Below are 18,010 nucleotides of genomic sequence, written 5' to 3'. Positions count from 1 at the left end.
TACCAGTTTACTGGTGGGAGTCACCCTCACATGCCATGTACTGTCTGTTTCTCCCGAGCAACTGCCTGGTGCAGTTAGCCTGTGATCAAGCTACCCGGTGACATTTTATTCCTCTAATGGATTATTCTGCTAGGAAATCTGAGATCTTTATGAATTTTATTGCTTGTTCTTGTGAGTATGACAACTCTTGGAAAAATGGCAAATGATTTATCCTCTTCAGCAAGCATAGTATTTCTGCCGACTCTGGGTTGATGTGGAATATTTCCTAAGAGCCAAGTAAGGACTGAAGTGGGCATGGGGATGGGTCACTGTTTAAGATGTAGGTAGAATATAGCAGCAACACAATTACATTTGTGGAAGTGTTCAGTTCAGTTTAGTCGCTCAGCCGTGTCTGCCTCTTTGTGACCCCATGAATCATAGCACGCCAGGCCTCCTTGTCCATCACCAACTCCCGGAGTTCACTCAGACTCATGTCCATCGAGTCAGTGATGCCATCCAGCCATCTCGTCCTCCGTCGTCCCCTTCTCCTCCTGCCCCCAGTCCCTCCCAGCATCAGAGTCTTTTCCAGTGAGTCAACTCTTCGCATGAGGTGGCCAAAGTACTGGAGTTTCAGCTTTAGCATCATTCCTTCCAAAGAAATCCCAGGGTTGATCTCCTTCAGAATGGACTGGTTGGATCTCCTTGCAGTCCAAGTGGAAGTGTTAGCAGCTCTCAATTAATCTCTCTAAGATTCATTAAGTGTTTGATTATTTTAGAACAACCAAGTCTATCTTCTTTTTAATTGGTTATCACTAGAATTGACATAATCTAAGATGGGAAGTGGGCTTCCCCAGTGGCTCAGAGGTAAAGAACCTGCCTGCTAATGCAGGAGATGTGGGTTTGACCGCTGAGTTGAGAAGATTCCCCTGGAGTAGGAAATGGCAACCCAATCTAGTATTCTTGCCTGGAAAATCCCATGGACAGAGGAGCCTGGTGGGCCACAGTCCGTGGGGCCTCAAAGAATTGGACATGACTGAGCGACTAAACGTGCACTCAGGGTAGGAAGACTGAACTGGGAACGCCTTCTCTCTCCTGTGGCACCTGCAAAGGGAATGGCATTTGAGTCTGACTTTTATTATTTACTGTTGCACACAAGTAATCAGACATTGTCCTACACTGGTTCAGATATGTGTCACACCAAGCGGAACTGGTTTCTTCTTTCTATCATGTTTGCCTCTCTGTTCTCTCCTGCAGATGGATGGTTTCTAGCCTGCTTCCAAACCCCACCTCGGCTGAGTGTTGGGCGGCCCTCCTACACGATCCTATGACTCTTGATATGGACGCAGTCCTGTCAGACTTTGTTCGGTCTACGGGGGCAGAACCTGGTCTGGCCAGAGACCTGCTGGAAGGTAGGTCTCTTCCAGGTTCCCCAAACCACCCTCTTGGCCATAACTGCCCCCAACTCAGTGACAAGAGATAAGTTTTCTCTTACTTGACAAAGGTGGTACTTGGACTCCTTAAAAAGTCAAAGAGGGTGTGGATGATGGAATTCCTTCTGTTACTCTTGACTTTCTTTGGGGAATAGAATAGATCACCCAACTCTCTACAGTAAAAGAACAGAAGGCATTCACTAGGTTTTGCTTTGCATTAAAGCTTCTAGATACTGAGTCAAAATCTATCAATGGATGGTTTTTAAAGAAAATATATTCAGTAAAGCAGAAATTAGAAACCATTAAAGAGAAACATTTTTATTGAAGATCTGAGCTTCTTATCTGTGTCTTAGCTGAGACAAAAATATTTCAGGCCAAGGTTTTTGTTGAAAAAAACACCTAATAGCCAACAAAATAGTTGAAAATAATTCAGAAGCAAGAAGGCAAATTCATCCTCAAGCTTTTAGAGTGGATATCATTCACTACATGAAAAATGTGCTTAGTCTATATTTAGAGTGTTTTGAGATAGGTATTCAGCTATAATGAAATAAAAGTAATGTTTAGTTTCAGTCTCTAAAATTGAGTTATTTTGCATATTTTTACAATTTCTTTTCTTTCTTTTTTTTTTTTTTTGTGGTGGAGTAAAAAGAAGTGGGAAGAACCGATTACAGCTTCTCAGGAGAGTCATGTGTGTGAAACAGGCGTTATAAACAATTACTCTTTGCTCCAAATATATAAATTCCTCCTTGTGAAATTAGCAAATACTTGGTCAAATAGTGTAAGTCACAATGATTCCTTCATTCCCTTAAGGAAAAATAGGACTCACCGTACCTTTGCATGGTTGGAGGTAATACTCTATCCTGTTGAAAATTAAGACCTCCCTATTGGAGGATTCTTTTTTTTTTTTAAGGTCTTTTACTTTATGTCTATTGTTCCTATGTCATGAATACCTATTGTGATAGTTTTATTCAAATAGGTTTACTTCCCTTCTCTGAGCTCCGTGTGAAAGGAGTTCCCATGGCCAGGAAGAAACAATACACAATGCCAGTACTTCCGTGAAGGATAGACCCATGAAAACTTAAGTACATTTTGTATATAGTGTGTTTATTTAACTTACCCTGATTACCATATAAATCTAGCATCCCTATTCCTTGTCTATTCTCTTGCCCTGCTTTATATGCTTCGTAACATGAGTCATGTTGTTACTGTTATGTTATCCATGTTATATTACCTTACTTATGGTAGTATCAGTCTCCCCCAGTAGCACAGAAGTCCCACGGTCTTATACTCCGCTGAATCCTCAGAGCTGTTGGAGGATTCTGATAAAATGGGAGTCACTTCTAAATTTCCCTGAACCTCCCAGAATTTCAAACATTCTTGGAGTTTAGAATGAAATATGCTTAGAGAATATATGTGATGTATGTGAATCAGAGTGCTATTCTAATGTTTCCCTGATAGCTTTTCACTGCTTTTCTTAGTTTTAGTGAGCAGTCATGTAGGGAAGTAGGTTTACAATGAGGTTGGCAACAAGGCCGGGGTAAGTCCAGACTCGACAATTTACTGGCTAAAAGATGTAGGGAAGATTATTTTATTTCCCTTAAGCCTTAGTTTTTGTCTATACATTGAACCTAACCCACCTTCGAGGGTGATCATGAACATTAGAAGTTGTGATGTAAATGCTTGGTGGGTGGCGTGACCAGCTTTTAGAGATGCTCAAACAGTAGCAGATGAAGGTCTTGTCTGCTATTGCCTTCTTTGCAGGTAGTACTGACCTTGCTTGCCGTTAATATGTGGTTAGTCTTCAACTGGAAGTAAGAGCTTTCAGCTTTTTTTCTTTAATTTTATTTTTTAAGGGAAAATGCAAGAAAATAACTTTTTGTGTAGAGTTCTAAGAATTTGAACACGTGTGTAGATTTGTGTCATTACTGCCTCTCTCAGAGCACAGAACCGTCTTATCAGCCCCAAGAACTCCTGCTCTCTTACAGCCATGCTTTCCCCAGCCCTGGCCACTGGCAACCCCCATTCCGTTTTTTATCACTTTGGTTTTGTCTCTTTTGAGAACATCATATATATGGAGTCACAAAGAACCTAACCTTTTCAAATGGGCTTCTTTTCACTCAGCATAATTGCTTTGAGATTCATCTGAGCTGATGTGCTTGTCTATAGTTTGTTCCTTTGTTCTGCTGAGTGATATACCTATTGTAGAGATGGACCATGGACTGTTTAGCCACTCAACTGTGGGAGGCATTCAGTCGTCTCCAGTTTTTTGCAGTTATAACTAGAACTACGATATATCTGAGGACAGAGCTTTTGTGAACACAGTTTTAATTTTTCTAGGGTAAACACAGCAGAGGGATTGCTATTTCAAATGGTAAGTATATGTCTAAAAGAAATTGCCAAAAAAAAGAAAAAGAAATTGCCAAACTGTTTTCCAGAGTGCAGTACCATTTAGTATTTCTACCAGAAACATGTGGGAGTTGTAGCTACTCCACATCCTCACCACAATTGGCTTTTTTTTTTAAAATTTAGCCATTGTAGGTTTAGAATGTCATTTCCTCATCACTTGAGTTTCAATTTCCCCAGTGACTAATGATGCTCAATTGTTTTCATGTTATTTTCCATTGGTGTATTCTCCCTGGTGAAATGTCTGTTCAAGCCTTTTCCCAATTTCTCAGCAAAATTAGGTTGCTGTTTTTTTACAGTTGAGTTTTGAAAGTTCATTATATATTCTGAGTATAAATCCTTTGTCAGATACGTGATTTGTAAATATTTTCTCCCAGTCTGTACTTGACTTTTCACTCTCTTAGCAGTGCTCTTGGCAGAGCAGAAGTTTTTAATTTTGCTGGAATCCAATTTATAATTTTTTCCTTTTATGGATTATGCTTTGGGTGATGCATCTAAGAACCTTTGCATAACCAGGTCATGAAGATTTTCTCCTGTGTGAACTCAGAAGTTGTGATGTCTGACTCATTTGGGGCTGATTTTTGTATAACATATGAGATTTAGAGCAAGCTTCATTTTTATGCATATAGATGACCAGTTGTTCAAACCATTTTTTGAAGATTATCCTTCCTCTTTTGAATTGTATTTACATAGTTGTCACAAAAAAAGTGTGTCTATAGGAAACTATTGATGTCAATTCAGTTTTATTGATCAGTATGTCCATTCTTTTGCCAATGCTATACTGTCTTGATTACTATAGCTTTGTAGCAAATCTTAAAATCAGCATGATTCTTTCAGCTTTCTTCTTTTTCAAAAGTGTTTCAAGTAGCCTGTACTTTTGCCTTTCCCTATAAACTTGAGGATTAGATTACCTCTACCTATAAAATTTCCTGCTGAAATTTTTACTGGAATTATGGTAAATCTATAAATTATTGCCAACTATGTTATGTCTTTGAATCCATGATGACGTTCTAGCCATGTTTTCCATTTATTTAGGGCTTGTTTGAGTTATTTCATTAACAGTTTATAGTTTTTAGCATATTAGATCCTATACATATTTTGTAAGATACATCTTTGTGGAGGGATTGAACTTCTATATATGGTTTAAGTTCATTTTCTAATTGTTCATTGCTAGTATGTAAGAATATAATTGATTTTTGCATGCTGTTCTTACATCCTACAATTATACTATACTCCGTTATTTGTTCAAGTGTGTGTGTATGTCTGTTCCTTAAAAATTTCTATTTCTGCAATTATGTTGTTTCCTTTCCAATATATGCCTTTTATTTATTTTTCTTGACTTATTCTTCTCTTATTCCCATTAATTGCACTAGCTAAAACCTCCAGTAAAATGTTGAATAAGAGTGATGAAAGGGAACATCCTTGCCTTGTTCTTGATCTTAGGGGGAAAGCTTTCCTTCCATCTTTCACCATTATGCAGAGTGGGTTTGGTTGATGTCCTTTGTCAGGTGAAGAAAACACCTTTCTGTTCCTAGTTTGCTGAGAGTTTTATTATGAACAGTTTTTTTTTTTTTTCCAAATGCATCTTCTACATCAACTGATATGATTGAGTTGTTTCTCGTCTTTAAACTGCTAATATAATGTATTGCATTGATTGCCTTCTAATAGTAAATGAGCCTTTCAGCTATTATTTCTTCAAAGATTTTCTACTGTACATTTTTTTCATCTCCTAATGGGACTTCAGTGATATAAAGGTTAAAACTTATGTTACTGTCCTACATATCCCTACAATTCTAATCATTTTCTTTTTTGATATTTTCTCTGTCAATTATTCACTTCTGTTGATCTACTTATAAAATTACTGAATCCTCTGTCATCTCCATTCTGTTACCGAGCCCATCCAATGATTTTTTATTTTAGTTGTTGAATTTTTTCATTTCTAACATTTCCACTTGATTCTTCTTTATGCCTCTGTTTCTTTGCTGAGGCTTTCTGTATTTTTCAAAAGTGTTTCTTCTGTCTTAGTTGTTGGAAAATATAATAACTGCTTTAAAGTCTTGGTCAAATAATTCCAATATCTGTGGGATCCCAGCATTGCTGTTGATATTTCCTTGGTTTTTTGTTACGGTGAGCAAATTTGGATTGTATCCTAGACATTTTGAATATTATGTTTTAAGACTTAGGTTGTTTTTTGAATCTTATAACAGATATTGTGTGAATCTTATAGCAGATTTTGTTTTAGGAGGTAATTAACCCCGTAGGGTTCAAATCACAAGTCCTCACTTCCCCCAAGACTTCTGTAGATTGTGGTTTCAAGATTGAGTCTTTGAGAAGTGCTGTTGGATCTGTCTGGTGTACACCTACTGGCAAATCTGGGACTTAGGCAATCATTTGCCCCATATTTTACTGCTCCAGGTCCCTGGAATCTACTTAGGGTCAGAACCATACACATGCAGCTCAAGAATTCATAAACAACTTTAAGGGGTTGTTTTCCTAAGCCCCTGCCATATCATAATTGCCTTGATAGTTCTGGGTCCCTGGGACTCAGCTCTCCAGCCCAACAGCTAGCACCCTGAAGCTCTGTTTGCCCAACACTCTTGCACATTTGATTTGACTGTACCCATCTCAGAGCTGAGCAGAAGCCAGAGGGAGAGCAATAGCAGTGGGGCTCACCACACCCACTGGGATTCACAGCTCTTCTGATTGGAGAGGAAGATTCTCTGCCTTCCTATTCTGATTTCTTGCCATCTCTCATTGCTCCACAGGATCGCTTGAGGTCTAGGACACAAGAGAAATGAGGAAAAAAAAATGTTAAGGAAAAAAAAAGATAAATAAGAGATTTCTACACTTTTTCTGAACATTGGATACCCCTTCTTACTTCTTGAGCCAGAGCAGAGGTCTTCCCTTGTAACTAATGCCCACTTCTGGGTTCTGGGCTACATGAGTTCACATCAGGGAAACTAGAAATAAAAAATGATAAACTCGCCACCAGTTCTGTGGTTTTTTTCCTCAATCTGCCTGTTACATTTACTTCTTTGGATCCTCACTAGCTGCTCCAGGCATGCTGTCCAGGCAAAAAGGTAATGTCAGCAGGAGAGACACATGGAGTGTCCTTTCATCATATACCCTGCAGACTATCTTCTGTTTTCACAAGTGGAAGGCTCCCTACCCATGGAGGGTTCTTTAAGTTGTCAGTTATTTGGGTCAAGAATTTTCCAAAAGTCAATGTTTCAAAAGACAAACTATTTTCATTGTGAGGTCTCAGACCTTTCTAAGGGTAAAAAATTTTCAGTAATGGCAGAAGCTAGGTAAAAGGTACATGGGCCCTCTCTGTAGTACTTCTTAAACTATTTATATGTTTTTATGGAAGCGACTTTAAGCAACTTGGGCTTCCCTGATAGCTCAGCTGGTAAAGAATCCGCCTGCAATGCAGGAGACCCTGGTTTGATTCCTGGGTTGGGAAGACCCACTGGAGAAGGGAAAGGATACCCACTCCAGTATTCCTGGGCTTCCCTGATGGCTCAGACAGTAAAGAATCTGCCTGCAATGCAAGAGACCTGGTTCAACCGTGGGTTGGAAAGATCACCTAGAGGAGGGCATGTTAACCCACTCCAATATTCTTGCCTAGAGAATCCCCATGGACAGAGGAACCTGGTGGGCTACAGTCCATGGGGTCACAAAGAGCTGGACACGACTGAGTGACTAAGTACACACAGCACATGGAAACGACTTAAATGCCCATCAACAGATGAATGAATAAAGAAGGCATGGTGTATGTATACAATAGACTATTACTCAAATTTTCATGTAAGAAAAATGAAATAATGTCATTTGCAACAACATAAATGGACCTAAAGATTATCATACTGAGTGAAATAAGCCAGACAGAGAAAGACAAATATCATATGATATCACTTTTATGTGGAATTTTTAAAAGTGCTATAAATTAACTTATTTAGAAAACAGAAACAGACTCACAGACAGAAAACAAACCTATGATTACCAAAGGGGAAAGTCGGAGAAGGATCATTTAGAAGTTTTGCATTAACAGATACATACTACTATGTATTAATAGAAAATAGATAACCAATAAGGATCTACTGTGTTGCTGAGGGAACTATACTCAGTATTTTATAATAACATATAAGGGGAAAGAATTTGAAAAAGAATGTATATATAGATACATATTATGTATGTATGTATAGCTAAATCACTTTGCTGTACACCTGAAACTCAAACAACATTGTAAATCAACTATACTTCAATTTTTAAAAAAGAGTAAGTGAAAGAAAACCAACTATTTGTGTGTTTTTAATTAATTTCAAAATAAAAAGTTCATGGAATATTACTCGGATATAAAAGAGAACACGTTTGAACACAGTTCTAATGAGATGGTTGAACCAAGAGCCTGTTATACAGAGAAAAGTAAGTCAGAAAGAAAAGACAAATATTGTGTATTAATGCATATAATCACGATGGTGTGATCACTCATCTAGAGCCAGACATCCTGGAATGTGAAGTCAAGTGGGCCTTATAAAGCATCACTACAAACAAAGCTAGTGGAGGTGATGGAATTCCAGTTGAGCTATTTCAAATGCTGAAAGGTGATGCTGTCAAAGTGCTGCACTCAATATGCCAGCAAATTTGGAAAACTCAGCAGTGGCCACAGGACTGGCAAAGGTCAGTTTTCATTCCAATCCCAAAGAAAGGCAATGCCAAAGAATGCTCAAACTACTGCACAGTTGCACTCATCTCACATGCTAGTAAAGTAATGCTCACAATTCTCCAAGCCAGGCTTCAGCAATATGTGAACCGTGAACTTCCTGATGTTCAAGCTGGTTTTAGAAAAGGCAGAGGAACCAGAGATCAAATTGCCAACATCTGCTGGATCATGGAAAAAGCAAGAGCGTTCCAGAAAAACATCTATTTCTGCTTTATTGACTATGCCAAAGCCTTTGACTGTGTGGATCACAATAAACTGGAAAATTCTTCAAGAGATGGGAATACCAGACCACCTGACTTGCCTCTTGAGAAAGCTGTATGCAGGTCAGGAAGCAACAGTTAGAACTGGACATGGGACAACAGACTGGTTCCAAATAGGAAAAGGAGTATGTCAAGGCTGTATATTGTCACCCTGCTTATTTAACTTATATGCAGAGTATATCATGTGAAATGCTGGGCTGGATGAAGCACAAGCTGGAATCAAGATTGCCGGGAGAAATATCAATAACCTCAGATATGCAGATGACACCACCCTTATGGCAGAAAGTGAAGAGGAACTCAAAAACCTCTTGATGAAAGTGAAAGGGGAGAATGAAAAAGTTGGCTTAAAGCTCAACATTCAGAAAACAAAGATCATGGCATCCGGTCCCATCACTTCATGGGAGATAGATGGGGAAACAGTGTCAGACTTTATTTCTTTGGGCTCCAAAATCACTGCAGATGGTGATTGCAGCCATGAAATTAAAAGACGCTTACTCCTTGGAAGAAAAGTTATGATCAGCCTAGATAGCATATTCAAAAGCAGAGACATTACTTTGCAACTAAGGTCCGTCTAGTCAAGGCTATGGTTTTTCCAGTAGTCATGTATGGATGTGAGAGTTGGACTGTGAAGAAGGCTGAGCACCGAAGAATTGATGCTTTTGAACTGTGGTGTTGGAGAAGACTCTTGAGAGTCCCTTGGACTGCAAGGAGGTCCAACCAGTCCATTCTGAAGGAGATCAGCCCTGGGATTTCTTTGGAAGGAATGATGCTAAAGCTGAAACTCCAGTACTTTGGCCACCTCATGCGCAGAGTTGCCTCATTGGAAAAGACTCTGATGCTGGGAGGGATTGGGGGCAGGAGGAGACGGGGATGACAGAGGATGAGATGGCTGGATGGCATCACTGACTTGATGGACGTGAATCTGAGTGAACTCTGGGAGTTGGTGCTAGACAGGGAGGCCTGGCGTGCTGCGATTCATGGGTCGCAAAGAGTCGGACACGACTGAGCAACTGAACTGAACTGATGGAATCTAGAAAGATGGTACTGATGATCCTATCTGCAGGGCAACAAAGAAGACACAGACATAAAGAACAGACTTTTGGTCACCATGGGGGAGGGAGAAGGTAGGAAGATGGGAGAGGGTAGGAAGACTCGAGAGAGTAGCATCGAGACATATACATTACCATTTGTAAAATAGATAGCCACGGATGTTTGCTGTATGATGTAGGGAATCCAAAGCTGATGTTCTCTGACAACCTAGAGGGGTGGAATGGGGAGGGAGGTAGGAGGGAGGTTTAAGAGGAGAGGACATGTGTATGTTTGTGGCTGATTCATGTTGATATATGACAGAAATCATCACGATATTATAATTATCCTCCAATTAAAAATAAAATACAATTTTTAAAAAGTTAAAAACACACAAGAACGAGAGTCACAGAATAACAGAGGGAAACAGTAGCAGTTCAGTTCATTTCAGTCACTCAGTCGCATCCAACTCTTTGCGACCCCACAGACTGTAGCACGCCAGGCTTCCCAGTCCATTTCCAACTCCCTGAGCTTGCTCAAACTCATGTCCATCAAGTCAGTGATGCCATCCCACCATCTCATCCTCTGTTGTTCCCTTCTGCTCCTGCCTTTGATCTTTCTAGGCATCAGGATCTTTTCCAGTGAGTCAGTTCTTTGCATCAGGTGGCCAAAGTATTGGAGCTTCAGCTTTAGCATCAGTCCTTCCAATGAATATTCACAGCTGATTTCCTTTAGGATGGACTGGTTTGATCTCTGTGCAGTTCAAGGGATTCTCAAAAGTGTTCTCCAATGTCACAGTTCTAAAGCATCAATTCTTCAGCGCTCAGCCTTCTTCATGGTCCATCTCTTACATCCATACATGACTACTGGGAAAACCATAGCTATGACTATATGGAACTTTGTCAGCAAAGTAATGTCTCTGCTTTTTAATATGCTGTCTAGGTTGGTCATAGCTTTTCTTCCAAGGAGCAAGCATCTTTTAATTACATGGCTGCAGTCACCATCTGCAGTGATTTTGAAGCCCCAAAATATAGTCTGTCACTGTCTCTATGTTTTCCCCATCTATTTGCCATGAAGTGATGGAACCGGATGCCATGATCTTCATTTTTTTGAATGTTGAGTTTTAAGCCAGTTTTTTCACGCTCCTCTCACTTTTATTAAGAGGCTCTTCAGTTCCTCTTCACTTTCTGCCATAAGGGTGGTGTCATCTACATATCTGAGAGTATTGATAATTCTCCTGGCAATCTTGATTTCAGCTTGTGCTTCATCCAGCCCAGCATTTCACATGATGTATTCTGTATATAAGTTAAATAAGCAGGGTGACAATATACAGCCTTAATACACTCCTTTCCCAATTTGGAACCAGTCTGTTGTTCATGTCCAGTTAAAACTGTTGCTTCTTGACCTGCATACATATTTCTCTGGATTTTTTACAGGAAGCAGGTAAGGTGGTCTGGTATTCCCATCTCTTTAAGAATTTTCCACAGTTTGTTGTGATCCACATAGTCAAAGGTTTTAGTGTAGTCAATGAAGCAGAAGTAAATATTTTTCTGGAATTCTCTTGCTTTTTCTGTGACCCAGAGGATGTTGGCAATTTGATCTATTGTTCCTCTGCCTTTTCTAAATCCAGCTTGAACATGTGGAAGTTCTTGGTTCATGTATTGTTGAAGCCTGGCTTGGAGAATTTTGAGCATTACTTTGCTAGCATGTGAGACGAGTGCAATTGTGCGGTAGTTTGAGCATTCTTTGGCATTGCCTTTCTTTGAGATTGGAATGAAAACTGACCTTTTCCAGTCCTGTGACCACTGATGAGTTTTACAGATTTGCTGGCATATTGAGCATAGCACTTTGACAGCATCATCTTTTAAGATTTGAAAAAGCTCAGCTGGAATTGTATCACCTCCACTAGCTTTGTTCATAGTGATGCTTCCTAAGGCTTGCTTGACCTCGCACTCCAGGATGTCTGGCTCTAGGTGAGTGATCACACCATCATGGTTATCTGGGTCATGAATATCTTTTTTGTGTAGTTCTTCTGTGCATTCTTTGGAGAAGGCAATGGCACTCCACTCTACCTCTCCTTAATATCTTCTGTTTCTGTTAGATCCATACTGTTTCTGTCTTTTTTTGTGCCCATCTTTGCATGAAATGTTCCCTTGGTATCTCTAATTTTCTTGAAGAGCTCTCTAGTCTTTCCCATTCAATTGTTTTCCTCCATTTCTTTGCATTGATCATTTAGGAAGGCTTTCTTACCTCTCCTTGCTCTTCTTGGAACTCTCCATTCAGATGGGAATCACAGTACAGCAGAAGGAAAGAGCAGCAGAGGCTGATAGAAATCTGGCAGAGACAAAGGAGAGGAAGTTGACACCAATCAGCCTCCAGGTCAAAGGGTGTGTCCTTACCTGGCTGCTAGCTTGCCTCAGGTCTGCCCTTTGTTTGTTGGTCAAGTGATCCCTCTGAAACAAAGGTCAGGGAGGATGACTTTGTTCACCAGATTCCTCTGATATCCCTTCTGCCTGGAGAATAAACTTCTCCAGGGGGCACTGAAGCATCTGGTCCTGCTCCATCCCTTCTGCCTCATCTCCCACTGCATCCCTTCAGCATCCTTCTCCCCAGACACCGTCCACATCTGTATTTCTGTTTAAACTCATGTCTCATGCTGCGCACTACTCCCCACATACTCACCTCATTCTTGATTCTACTTCTCTTCCAAGTTAGACCACAAGCTCCATGATAGGAGGGACCGCTCCAAGTTTTGCCCACTGTGTTCCCCCACCACCTGGCACATGCTGGCCCCTTGACAGTATCATCTGGCTGCTGTGGATCCAGGAACCAACAACCAGATGGAAATCCTCAGGCACATGGAAACAGACAATGAACAGCATAAATGAGTTAGATGGCATTTTAGTCATTAGTGCTACTGAGAAACCTGTATTAAAGGGAGTAGTAGGGGATGCAGGTATGGGTACAGTTTTAAGTTAGTGTTGTCGGAGAAGGCCCAACTTTAAAAAAACGAAATTCGAGCAAAGATTTGAGGTATGAAAGAGTGGATACCTGGGAAAGAAGTTTCTAGGAAGTTGGGATTAATTGGCTATTCCTTGCCATTCCTCAGAACTTCGTAGACTTCTATTATAACAAATATGTGGTTGTGTCTTCTTTGACAATTGATTACATACTTTTTTCCTCATTAAACTAGAAGTTCTCTGGAAAAGAATCTGAAAAAGAAAATTATATATAATACATATATGTGTGTGTATGTGTGTATAACTGAATCACTTTGCTATACACTTAAAATTAACACAACATTGTAAGTTACATTTCAATTTTTTTTAAAGGTAATAAATAATAGAATCATTCTAAAGGGAGTTTTCCTGATTAAATTAAAACAGATATATAATTTTTTTTAAAAAAGAGTTCTTAAAACAGGGACAGTAGCATAGACAGCAATGGTTAACTTTTTTTGGTGCATTGTTTTATGTCAGACACTAGGTGCTTTAACTGTGATGTCTCATTAATCTATGCAACACATTACCAAAGTCTTAGCTTTCCCATTGTATATGGAAGAAAACTGAGGTAAGGAAAGTTCCTTGAAGTTGCACAGTCAGGACATAGCAGAACCATATGTGAATCCACTGTGACACTAGCTACCAGATTTTTTTCTGCAAAACTGGATCATCCACCATTTATTCCTGTGTCCTTGTAGAGAGTAGTAGCATTTTCTATGCTGTGTCTACTCAGTAGAGTTTAAACTAGTCACTGGAGGAGTGTTTGAGAAACCTATTTTATGATGTAACTAATTAGCATTTCAAATAAATACCACTTCAAGAGACCACAAAAACTATTCAAAAAATAGAACTAATAGCTAACATTCATGTGCCAGACACTGTCTGGTCACTTGACATATATTAAAACTTGGTTTAAAAATTTTTCGAGTGGGAGGCCAAACACATGAGTTGTTTTTAAAGTGTCAATTCCCTGCTTAAAGAGAAAGCAACTCACACTTTCACAGTAGCTGTGAGTTTCAGGCCTTGCAGCTTTACCAAGATGTTCGTTCAGTGTTCCCATCCCTCACGTTGCTATCCATGGGGAAAGTAACCTTGAATAAAGAAGCCAGATTACATTTAGAACAAACATTAACTGGAAATTAACATCTCACATGTCCCTAGTCTGGAATTTGCAAAATTAAGGAAAATGGTAATAAGTGATTTGAATCGTATTCTCAAAATTGCATATACACATAGGGAAGCTGTGCACGTATTTTTAAGATGCATGTATGTTTACCAGTTGACTTGGTAATTTGATTAGCAAAGTTTCTGGAGTCGTTTATGAAAAAATATACCCTTTTCTAATCCTGAGTCCCTTGAGTTTAAAGTATATTTTGTTTGGAAATTTGCAGATGGTGGTCCAGCTACTATGAAGAGGCTTCTCCCAGTCACTTGCCAGTCATATTGACAGATAATTTTATTAACCTGTACATTGGCCTTTGAAAATATTCCTGCTATTTGGGGACAGCAGCTGCTTACTTGGATAAACGCAGTAATGCTCAAAAAATATACACCCAAGAAATGGAGGAGGAGATGAAAGCAACTCAGGGGAGCATGTGTTTAGTAGAAGTCTCTCCTTAGCCTAACAGCTAGTCATGGAATCTACCCACAGCGAACCCACAAGACTGCAGGTGGAGTATTTCAAAATGGGAGGAGCCCAAAAGCCTCTGCCTGGAGCCCCACCAGTTGCTGTAGCCAGCCCAGGATACTGTGGCTCCAAGAACCACCCTAACTTACCAAACACCCAGGAAACTGAAGTGGGCTCCAGAATGGTCACTCTTTTAATTACAGTGAGAAATAAAAGAAATAAAAGCCTGGACTCACCACACGTATGTACCCAGAACATCTTTTCAATCAAGCTAGATCTGAAGCCCAATCTTAAATACACATCACCTAATTTACCAGGAAAATTAACTGCTCTAATTTTTTTCAAATTTGTGTGATTAGAGAGCTAATGTGAGCAAGTCCCACATCCCTGAGGGGGAGCAAAAAAAGAGCCTGGTGACTGTGAATCTGAGTGGGAATTAGAAGAGAAGGCCTGATGGCCTCTGACCAGAGCCAGGATTATCTGTGAGTGTAAAAATACTGAAATGAAACCACAGTTTCCTCCGACTACTGTCCTGTCCCCAGAAGGGTGCAGCTCTGCCATTAGATTAGACATATTTGAAATAAAATAACCAAAGAATCCTGTCCAGGATCAGACTTCCAAGACACATCCTCTGGCCTGGTCCCATTTGAGAGGAAACATTTTCTCTTTAGATGGGTGAGTATATTTAAATACATGTGAAAATAAACAAGCCAGTAGGACCATCTATAGTGAGTTCTCTTTTGGCATGCTAATCAGTTAAGTAGATTTGTCATTTCCTTTCCCTTAAGGAAGATTGTAACCCCAGGTACCATCACTGGCTGCTTGAAATTAAATGCTTCCTCTCTGGAAAGCCAGCCATATCCATTGCAGTCTTTCTGGAGGATATCTCCACCTGGGCTACCCCACCTTTTTGTGTTCTACCTTGCTCCCCTGATAGGCACATTACTCCAGGGCTTCCAGCCCCATGTATTCTTTAACATGGACTAAATGGAATTGCTTTGAAGAGGCATCCCCCACAGCTTGTGGGTGGACTTCTTAAGGGAATATGTGATGTAGTTAGTAATGCAATGGTGAGATTAGAAATGAAGCAAGATTAGCTCAGTTGATTATTTATTAAAACTGGGTGATGCAATGTTCATTGCAGCACTGTTTACAGTAGCTTGGACATGGAAATAACTTAGATGTCCATTGGCCAATGAATGGATAAAGAAGTTGTGGTACATAGACACAATGGAATATTACTCCACTATAAAAAGGAACACATTTGACTCAGTTCTAACGAGGTGGATGAATCTGGAGCCTATTATACAGAGTGAAGTAAGTCAGAAAGAGAAAGACAAATATTGTATTAATGCATATATATGGAATCTAGAAAGATGGTACTGACAATCCTACATGCAGGACAGCAAAGGAGACACAGACATAAAAAACAGACTTTGGGACTCAGTAGAAGAAGGAAGGGGTGGGATGATTTGAGAAAAAAGCACTGAAACATATATTACCATATGTAAAATAGATAGCCAGTGGAAGTTTGATGTATGATGCAGGGAACCCAAAGCAAGTGCCCTGTGATGACCTGGAGGGGCAGGTTGGGGAGGGAGGTGGGGGCAGTTTGGGAGAAAGAGGACACAGGTATGTCTATGGCTGATTCGTGTTGATGTATGGCTAAAATCTTCACAATATTGTAAAGTAATTATCCTCCAATTAAAATAATTTTTTTAAAAAACTGGGTGATAGATGCAAAAGATTCATTATAATCTTCTGTGTATTTCTAGATGCTTATACAGCTTTCCATAACAATAATTTAAAAGCAGCATTGATAAACTTGTGCTTCCAGCCAAGATGGGTTAAGAAATGGGTTTACCCTCATGCTTGAGAAAAAGGGAGAGAGCAGTGTGTAAGAAATAAGACCCTAAACTGTAGACATGAAGGTCAGTGATCTCTGAAAGATGGGAAACATACAAGGTACTACTACCTGTGATAGCTGATGTATCAACCTTGAGAGTTTCCAGGATGTGGTGTGAAGTGAAAGATCCAAGATGGAGGCCAGCCAACTCCCTATCATGAGGAGTCAGAGCTGGGAGTCAGGGAAGTGAAGGAGATCGGAATACAGAGAGGAGATGAACAGGAAGAAGACAGCAATGAACCAAGGGTTTGCCTCTGCTACTCAGCATGTGTGTGAGGAAGTTACATGCAGCTGGGGAAAGAGCCAACTAAGATTAGAGGGAAGAGTGCCCACCACCAACACAGAGCCATGAACAGTGTCTATACCAACAGATCAAACAGGCAGAGTACTGAGTGTGATTTCTAGAAGGATCTTGCCTCAGTAATGGTAAATAATCAACTGTGGAGTAATAACTGCCCTGGTCACACCTAACCAGAGAAAAAAGTGAAAATATTAGTAACTCAGTCATGTCTGAATCTTTGTGACACCATGGACTGTAGCTGTCCGTGGAATTCTCCAGGCAAGAATCCTGGAGTGGGTAGCCATTCTCTTCTCCAAGGGATCTTCCTGAACCAGGAACTCTCCTGCGTTGCAGGCACTTTTTTTTTTTTTTTTTACCATCTGAGCCACCAGGGAAGCCCCAACAGACCATGTAAGTGAGACCCAGAAGGATCAAATTATTTCCAAGAAATGTAACTACATTCCAGAACAAGGCTGAGTTATAGTTATTGGAATATAAACTCATTCAGCACCAAACTAAAATTCGCATTGTCTATCATCCAGTCAAAAGTTAACAGAGAGGACTTCCCTGGTGTCCCAGCAGTTGAGAATTTGCCTTCCAATGCAGGGTTTGCCACTGGATGTGGGTTTAATCCCTGTTCAGGAAACCAATATCCCACATGCCACAGAGCAACTAAGCTTATGCGCCACAACTTGAGACCCCACATACCACAATGAAGAGCCAGCAAAGCCAAAAAAAAAAAAAAAAGCAAAGATGTGGGAAAGCACAACCCATAATGAGAAATTATTCAATCAAAACCAACCCAGAGCTAACATGGAAGTTAGGACAATCAGACAGGACGTTAAGAGTTATTAAAAGGTGTAAAAACAGCAGAGGTGGATAAATTGTATTCTGTATGTTCAAAAATTTAAGTAAAGTTGTGGAAATATTTTTAAAGACATAAGTCAAACTTTCAAATATGAAAACTACATGAGATTAGAAATTAACTCAATGAGATTAAGAGCAGACTGAATATTATGGAAAAACAAAGATTAATAAGCATAGAGACACAACAATAGAAACTATACAAAATGAGGCAGAAAAAGTAGAATCAGAGAAATTTAAAATGTGTCAGTGAGCTGTGGAAGAAATGTAGTCAGCCTAAAATATGTGTAATTGGAAGAGGAGCGTGAGGGATGAAAAAATAAGTGAAGAAACTAGCAGTACTTAGGGGAAACTTCATCACTAATCTTGTTAGAAAAGAAGCACGGTCTCAAATCAGTGACCCCAGTTTCCACCTTAAAAACTAGCAAAAGAAGAGCAAATTAAACCCAAAGCAAGCCGAAGCAATGAAACAGTAAAGATCAGAGCAGGAACGATGAATAAAAACAATAG

General features: G+C 39.8%; 1 protein-coding gene across 1 annotated transcript in view; it reads left to right on the top strand.

The window, feature by feature from the left end:
- OTUD7A (OTU deubiquitinase 7A) overlaps positions 1–18,010 on the top strand; it is a 379,826-nt gene that overhangs the window by 219,851 nt on the left and 141,965 nt on the right. The window contains exon 4 of the mRNA XM_040257375.1: positions 1,234–1,388. Within this exon, the coding sequence (XP_040113309.1) occupies positions 1,238–1,388 (151 nt within the window). The 5' untranslated portion in view covers positions 1,234–1,237. The remainder of the gene's footprint in view (positions 1–1,233; positions 1,389–18,010) is intronic.

This window comes from Oryx dammah, unplaced genomic scaffold, assembly GCF_014754425.2.
Source record: "Oryx dammah isolate SB20612 unplaced genomic scaffold, SCBI_Odam_1.1 HiC_scaffold_16, whole genome shotgun sequence".
Classification (NCBI taxonomy): Eukaryota; Metazoa; Chordata; class Mammalia; order Artiodactyla; family Bovidae; genus Oryx; species Oryx dammah.
Note: the sequence above shows the minus strand (reverse complement) of the source record. Positions and strands in the feature narration are given on the sequence as shown.